The sequence below is a fragment of the Anopheles darlingi genome, chromosome 3 (genome assembly GCF_943734745.1).
Source record: "Anopheles darlingi chromosome 3, idAnoDarlMG_H_01, whole genome shotgun sequence".
Taxonomy (NCBI): Eukaryota; Metazoa; Arthropoda; class Insecta; order Diptera; family Culicidae; genus Anopheles; species Anopheles darlingi.
In genome coordinates, this window is record NC_064875.1 from 56,251,707 (window position 1) to 56,259,541 (window position 7,835).

A 7,835-nucleotide genomic window follows, 5' to 3' on the forward strand; every position below is an offset into this window, starting at 1 on the left:
ATGACCAAAACGCTCCCGGAACCACGATTCTCCGGCGAGCAATACCACCTGTACCGCTGGTCACCTGCACTAGGACATCGCCAGCGAAGGCAGTTCGAGGAGATGATCAACTATCTGCTACCATCCTGGACGGCGCAGCTCATCGTAGCGCTCGATTGCTGCTTTGTCCTGTGGTCCCGGGACGCCTTCATCTACTGGTTCAGTCCGCATCGCTACAGCTCACTGCAGGAGACGAGCGAACGGCTAAAACATCGAGCTGGCTTTCTGCACATGTCCAACGCTCTTCCGGTCGCTTCACATTCGCTTTTCGAGTATCTGTTCGAGCTGGGCATCTTCCCCGACCACCAGATCGAGATCGTCTCATTACGCGTTGAACTACAGAGCCCATTGACGGGGGATTCCCAGCGCTCGAGTTTAGATGAGGATCAGGAGCAGCTACAGATCCCGGCTGCGCTCGATAGCGAACCCGCAATCAATCTCTACCAGCCGGCGCTACATTCCGCATCACAATTACGCCTCGCTCGCCAAGTATTTGAAACGATCTACCGCAACACGGAGCATCGGTGTGATTAGCAACACCGGAACAGAGCCACTTCACGTCACTGAACACCGTGCGGAGTGTATCGGATTACGTAAGCTAAACGGTCTGACCACAAACTCATCGTTCGTCGAGTGGCGATTGCACTCTAGCAAGTCCCTTAGTATAATATAGTATCGATTGCTCTAGATAATGATATCTTTTATTGGTGAAACGTATAAGGGTGGAGCGCAGAGATGTACAATATGCTGGAAGAAGCAGCTTGTGCGGTTATGCGTCGGTACCGTCCGGTGCTCCTTCGCAATTCAGATGATGTATATACATAGATATATATATATATAGAACTAACTCACAATTTACTATAATACTTAAGTACTCGATAATACAATCAAAATACCCACACACGCACACACACACTCGGCAGAATGGAGGAATTGGTAGTGTAGATGCGTCTCTATGTTAGCTATACGAACTCCTCAAATGCATTCAACGTCATCGGTCACTTCAGTAAATCCCTTTAATTGGCCCTTGGGCGTGAGCAGCGGATTGTTTTGCTATGTCACCGCTTATGAGGTACCGGTGCTGGAGCTGTGCGTCAGCAGCATGACGTCCTCGGGGAGTGGATGCCGCTTGTACTGGCGCTCGGTGACTAGAAACACGACCAGCCCACCGTACAGGATGTACATCAGACCGATCGCGTTGATCAGAATGGCTTGTGCCGGTAGCGCTGAGTAGTTGGGTCTGCCAACATAGGTCAAAGAAGAACATGAGAAGCAAAGAAATGAACGACGGAGAAGAGAGCACTTACAGCGAGAAGATGGCCTTCTCCAGAAGACCCAACAGGGCGGCTGCGATCGCCATCACGAATCCAGCAATTCCGAAGAAAACGTGCACCGGCATATAGGAGGAGCGCAGTTGCTCCCGAACTCCCGGAAACAGATAGGACACGAATCCGAACACGTACTGTGCCGAAGAGAGGATTTCCGATCATTAAAGTGTCTTATTTTGTAGATTCTAGCTCCAGACCAACTTACTTGCAGCGAGAACAGCAGAACGGCGGAAAGACCAACCCAGGAGTGGAGCGTATACATGTTCGGAATGGGTGCCGGTCTGGCGAGGTTGTGCGAATCAAACACGGCCACCAGTGCGATGACAGTAAACACGAACGCCGCCCCATGGATGGTGGCGTGCGTAATCTTGAGTGCCTTCTTGCGCGCGTACCGGAATCCACGGTAGATCAGTATCGCTGTGGACAAAAACGGTATAAAAGGCAGATGAGTCAAGCGTTGAATCGTGGCGCTGGTGGCTTCGGGACTTACAGTTGCCGTACAGGAAGATCATGCCAACGGACATGAGCAGCGGATGCCAGTTGAACTGTATTCCCGGCTGCGAGGTCCAGGCCAAGCCATTCAGATGGATACCGATCCAGCAGCTCACCAGTATGATGATCGTGATGCCGACGAGCTGCGTCACCAGGTACAGCACTCGGAAATTGTTGAGTGCCGACGGCGGTGGTGGGCTGTTGTTGTCCATGGTGCTAACCCCGATGGCTGATGGAAGTTACTTGTTTGATTGATTCCGCTGGAGAAGCCTGTAATTACGAATCAATGATGAGTTAGCGTCACCTTTAAGTCGCAATCGTTACAGTAGTATCAGCATTTCAGTGATCGAAAACGGCGTGTGCATATTCAAAACAGCCGGTTTTGGAGCCGGTACGATCGGAATGTTGGAACGTATGAGACGCGATTGATGCGTCAGCAGTTAGGGGCAGCTTCGTTCGTACAATCGCAGACATATCGCAGTCCAACTGTGACCGTAATAAACATTCGAGTGCTATCGCTGTAAATTGTAAGCGCGCGATAGGCTCTCTGAGTCAGCGTGTCACGTGTGGAGGACTAGGAGATCCAAAGGGGTTATCATATTAATGTCTTTATTGCAAACTAGCAAACTTGAGCCGCACCAATCAGTGCACAAAACCACTCAAGGGCATCGATCGTTACTTATCAGAACGACGTTTGCACGATAAGCTCGTTAAATTGCCATCCCACACCTCATTAATCTGGTACTGGTCAAATCCACCTCGAAGCGCAGCGCTTCTCAGCTAACGACCATGTCGGACCAACACCTTCCCTTGGCCACAATCGTTCGACATTTTTCAGATTCATTTGAATCAGCGCGAAAAGAGCCCGTAAAGACATCTGCAACTTTCCGAAACCGATCATTCGACCGCGGGGAAATCGGCCTTCATCACTTCACAACCGCGAATCGGATCAAATGCGCATTCGCTTCACACATGGTGCGGTGCGTTCATGGTCTCTTGGCAGCTGCTTAGGACGTGGCGAAGCGTATCCGCTCGGCGATGCATCTTCCGGATAGTAGCCAACGCCCCTAGCCAGAGGGCTCTGGCACCTAACTCGGATCCAAATTGGACATCGAAATAAAAAAATGACAAGGAAAAACCCGTGGACCAGCACTGTCCCTTTTACAAATCCTTCAGTCGGCTCACTGACGAGATGCTTAGTGATCTGAAGAAGATCCGCACATGGAGATGTCCTTGAAGTAGAAGCATTACAGTAACGTGTGTGTGTGATGGCCTACGCTTTCCCAGTCGACGCCCCCTGAGAGTTCGTTTTCGAAAATTTCGGACTCATAATTCATGAGTCAAGGGAACTCCATCTCCAACATCGCAACCGCATGAAACCGCAAATCCCACATTTCGAGCTTCGAGGCATTGCGAGCTGCGCAATTGTTTCGCAGGCACCGGAACCGCCTCCCTAATGTCTGGAACATTTAACCAGTAACGGCTCCCGCCCCCTGTGTGTTGGGTGGTTTAATTAATTCAAATATACCACGCTCTGGACCGGCTCGCCCCGTCCTTTGGGACCTCTAGCTTATATTTTTATCGATTTTCTTCCCCCTCGTACCGATGGCGCTGTACGAAGAAAAGCCTCGGATATTCCACAGACCCATCAACATTCCTCAGATTGTTCTCGCATACGCAATGTGTATGGGGTGGGGGCGGGGGTGTCCGGGGTTCGAGATGCTGCTCGAGTCATGTTCTGACTCGTGACATGCCAAGGAGAAGATGTCAGAGGAATACTGAGCGAATCTGTACAGCTCTGGGAACAGCATTTGAAGAACCGGGTGTACTTCAAATGGAAAATTGCAGACTACTACTCGCTGGCACAGAACTGGGAGCACACATTGGCGTGGTTACTACCATACAAAAAAACCGCAGACACACACACACTCTCGGTAACGGTGGTGACTGGCATGTTAATAGTGTCATAATATGCACGACCTTCTACCATTACAATGGGCGGCTCTGTTACTCGGAGAAGTAATTGAACAAAGGAGCGTGTCCGAAGTGCGTGCGTCCGGGAAAAGCTCTCACGAGAAGGTACCACCACCATACGGGTGACACCGTTTTTCCATATGGTATGTACCGCGAGCGAGCGAGCTGACCTTCACCGAAATCAATCTAATGGACTGTTAATTCCAAGAGCCCTAGGGCGTGATTGGAAGCAATAGCAGCGCTTCAGAGAGAGAACGAGAATGGTATGCGATGATGATAGCAGAAGCTCGTTCGCAAACTCTCGTCATCGGTCACAGCTGTTTCGCGCAGCGCATCAGTACACACCTTAGAATAGCGCTCGATAAGAACGATGTAACCTGTTGTTTGTAGGAAGCACTAGCTAAAGATAAGGTGAGTGACGCTCATCTGTTGCACCAACTGTTGATACACACTCGGTGTCGATTATATCCGAACCATTCGTTTACCCCTGTTCGGCCATTAGTTGATATGTTCTAATCGGAGTAACACGAGTTTTTGGGGTGGTTTTTGGGGGTTCTGTGCTCAACAGTCATGCCTGGTGGCACACAAGAAAGGCAGCGAGGAACGAAAATGTAGGACACGTGGCTGGAAAAAATGTGGGGCCTCACCAGCAGCAGAGTCGCACTTTCGCCGCCCTCTAGGTGGTGGCACACGAACAACACGTTTACGGGGTTTTCCACTCCACGACGTACCACTGAGTTGACTTCACTGAGATGTACTAGGCGGACGGCACGCGATAAGTGCGGTGACCGCGAACACAAACAGCACGCAACTGAACGTGGGTTCAGTTCCGAATGGCGCTTAGAGCATGGCTGGCCAGCGGTTGTTGCTGGCACCGTTAGTGTGAGGGGGGTTTGAGCGGGTGGTCGCGTACTGGAGAAGATAAAAAAAATCGCCAGGCTTTTACTGCTGAGCTAAGCATCTCTGAGTAGAGAGGCAGCTCGTTTCAAATTGAAAAAGATGCGAGAGAGAGAGAACCCGTTAACAGCAGTGTGCACTATGGGCAACGCACGTGCCTGGAGCTCTCGAAGAAACTGATGAAAGTTTATCACGTTTCATACGGTTTTTGAAAAATTGTGGACCCTACCTACGGTAAATAATTTTTGAAATAAATGTTATCGTTAGCTTATGACAAAAAGAAGAAAAAAATTATTGATAAGACGTAAAAATGGATAAAAAGTACTGATACCTTAATGCTTTAAGCATATAACGGCATCGGCTACTCGCGCATAGCAGCGTCATTCCATGGTATTCTTGGTGAAGCAGCAGAGCAACTTGTTGGATGACCGATGAGTGAATTGATTGTCAGCAGGTTACTTGCTACTGGCTGCAGCTGCTTGGAGATGATGACGCCACTGCTGGTGCCACTGTTGCTGCTACCGATGGCCCCCCTTTTCTCCATTCTGATACCGGGACAATTTCGGATGCGCAAACGCGCGAAAACACGGCATTGTGTTGAATGATTCTCGCTGATGATGATGCTCTTGTTAGTGGTAGTCAGGATGACGATGATAGTACACTGATCTCATGCTGCAGCTGTTGCTCCGAGAGCCAAGATTGCTAACTGATGCTGAAGCTCTCTCGGCTGTTGGGTTGGTAAAAATGTTCCAAAATACATTGTTGCAGAGTGATATGATGGGATGATATATGATGGAGAGATCTTCAACGGTGTCTGTTTACACTAAGATTGCACTGGGAGCCGTCGGCACTTTCCATATGTGTTTCCCTTAAGCTTGTATCTCGAGGGTGCCCCGCCGGTACCCAGTTGTTGTCGGAGGAAAAAATAACAAAGCTTGGGCTGTGGGTTTTTCTCATTTTAAAGCGCTTTTTTTAAGATTTATTATCGCTCGTCATAGGTGTAGGAGAAATGGGGGTGAGATGGGGACCGTAAATGAACGTACGCGGCACGCATGTAGGGTGAACATAATCTATGAAAACATAGGGAGCAGGAGCAGATACTAATAGTAATGGCAATGCAAAATAGGTTGTCCGATGGACGTAGTGTGTGTTTATGTCCGGGTTTGGAGACGCGCTAGCGGAGCGGGTCGACTATAGAACTATTTACAAAACTAAGAAGTACAACACTACACTTTTACACACCTCCTTCCCCACACTTTATCTCTTAAGTTCGCCATCGCCCTGCTGCCACTTTCTGTGATCGGGCTAGAAGCGACAAGGAGAGTCAGAGAGTGAGAAAAAGAAGGCATTGATATTCGTTGGAAACCACAGCATCCTTCGTGTGTACGCAGTGTGTGTGTTCAGTGCTTTTCCTTTATAAGATCATCCGCCTGCTTCGGGTAGCCGTATGTTCGCGTATGCTTGCCAGCTGCATTCATATCACACTTACGAACGAATAATATAATATAATAATTAATCTTTAAAAGAAAAAAAACAATGCAGTTTCAATACAAATACATTACGCATTATGCAATATCCTAATTAATACTATCGGCTCTCTTCTTCTCTCTTTACTCTCTTTCTCTTTCGTTCTTTCATTCATAGCTTCCGATCAGGACATTCATCATGTTTCCATGTCGCGCGCTAGGCGATACGAAACGAAAGGGAAGCTTGGGGCTGGGACGAGGCAGATCGGTCGTCGTCTGTTTGTCTGTCTGTCTGACGGGGCTGAACTGGGCAAGAAGTGATCTTAGAAGGGAACGGGATTCGAATTGCGCTTCTGTATATTGCCGGTTCCTTCACCTTTTCCACGCGTTTTGCCTAAAACAATAATAACTTAACAAAGAGAAACCTAACGAAAGCTATCGGACTAACTCTACTGAGGGAAAGCCACAAATTCCGCCTCTTGTTTTTTTGTTCGTGGTTATCTTTAACCAGTGGAAACCGTTTGTTCGAACGCGCATTACATCGCTTTGTCCTGGTCTCGCACCTTAACTTCCTCTCCTTGGACGGCGATCGACTATCGGGCCATCTAGGCCATCGTGGGGCTAACTGGTTTCCTTTCGGTGTACAAGCGTGCTACTGACAACAACACAGGCTCCAGCTCTGGTGAAGGAAGTGGGATTGATAAAACCTTGAACACAACATACACATCTAAGCACGCACAAAGGACGAAACAGGGCTGCTCACTTTCACGCTTGCTTAGCTCTCACGATCTATGGTTCCAATGATAAACGCTCTTAATACAACACACTAACACAGAGAGTACTTGGTACACGCGGAAGAACAAATGAATGAACAAGAAGACAAATTAAAATGGAAAATCGTGATAAAAAACGCTCGAAGTGAAACAGAATAGACTAAACGATGCACAAGGAAAACGGTGTGCGGTCTACACTTTTTCACTCACATTCCCATGCGTCTTCTTCCCAACACAGCGCACATGATATCATTCTCACCCCGCGCGCTTTGATCGTTCGCATGATTTTTGTTTTCGAATTTTCTAAAGAACATTCGCATATTGCACTACACACACACGAGGCCGACTCCCAGAGCGTTTGCACTCGGAGCTGCGGGGTGAGAAAGAAAAAGACTCTCCCACCAATCACAGGAAGACTCCAAAAGCTTTCGAAAGAAAATTACCGGTTCCCCCGTGGGACGGAGGGAAGAAATGTTTTGCTTTTAAGTCACAATATGGTCACCATCACGCGCCGACCTGCTTCGATGTACGGGATACGTGCGATACGAGTGCCGGTGTGTGTGTGTTTGGTGTACATGCGTTTGAGCCAATCAACCATGCCAATCCAAGCAATATAACAGCCAGCAGGCACAGCGGCAGCAGCAGCATCACGGGGTTACTTAAACAACGTGCCTGTGTGTGTATGGAATGAGCGACCGAGTGACCTTCACGGGACACCCAAGCTATCTCTCACTAATTAAGAGGTTTGCGAACATCTTCTCCTCCCTCTCCTAAGCGCACGAGAAGGCGAAAGCCTCCATTCTGAAATCCCTCTTTCATCCCGGTAACGCCGACATCCTTTATATACTGATGACATCACCCGCTGC

The 7,835-nt window shown here is 48.6% G+C and overlaps 2 protein-coding genes across 6 annotated transcripts in view; both read right to left on the reverse strand.

The window, feature by feature from the left end:
- Window positions 1-718: 718 nt before the first annotated feature.
- LOC125957077 (transmembrane ascorbate-dependent reductase CYB561) lies at window positions 719-4,708 on the reverse strand. Of its 3 annotated transcripts, none has more exons than XM_049689495.1 (5): window positions 4,565-4,708; window positions 1,858-2,129; window positions 1,573-1,784; window positions 1,347-1,501; window positions 719-1,279 (listed from the first exon to the last, which is right to left on the reverse strand). In XM_049689495.1, the coding sequence occupies exons 2-5, from the start codon at window positions 2,069-2,071 to the stop codon at window positions 1,105-1,107; spliced, it is 756 nt and encodes a 251-aa protein (XP_049545452.1). In that variant the 5' UTR covers window positions 2,072-2,129; window positions 4,565-4,708; the 3' UTR covers window positions 719-1,104. The 3 variants fall into 3 exon arrangements, with proteins under 3 accessions (XP_049545452.1, XP_049545450.1, XP_049545451.1); XM_049689493.1 differs by having other exon boundaries at window positions 4,481-4,706; XM_049689494.1 differs by lacking the exon at window positions 4,565-4,708 and adding an exon at window positions 4,179-4,419.
- Window positions 4,709-6,125: 1,417 nt separating this feature from the next.
- The window catches only part of LOC125957076 (serine/threonine-protein kinase tricornered), a 4,896-nt gene continuing 3,186 nt past the window's right edge, over window positions 6,126-7,835 (reverse strand). For all 3 annotated transcript variants that reach the window (XM_049689489.1, XM_049689490.1, XM_049689492.1), the window contains exon 5: window positions 6,126-7,835. This exon is cut by the window's right edge and continues 200 nt beyond it. The gene's annotated coding sequence lies outside the window, so the exon portion shown is untranslated.

What these genes read in the sequence shown, in the direction of transcription:
- LOC125957077 (XM_049689495.1), bottom strand. Translation starts at nt 2,071, where the DNA reads ATGGACAACAACAGCCCACCACCGCCGTCGGCACTCAACAATTTCCGA. An exon ending in GATCTTCCTGTACGGCAACT is followed by an intron (nt 1,785 to 1,857) that starts GTAAGTCCCGAA and finishes TTTTGTCCACAG; the next exon opens with CGATACTGATCTACCGTGGA. An exon ending in GAGAAGGCCATCTTCTCGCT is followed by an intron (nt 1,280 to 1,346) that starts GTAAGTGCTCTC and finishes CTATGTTGGCAG; the next exon opens with ACCCAACTACTCAGCGCTAC.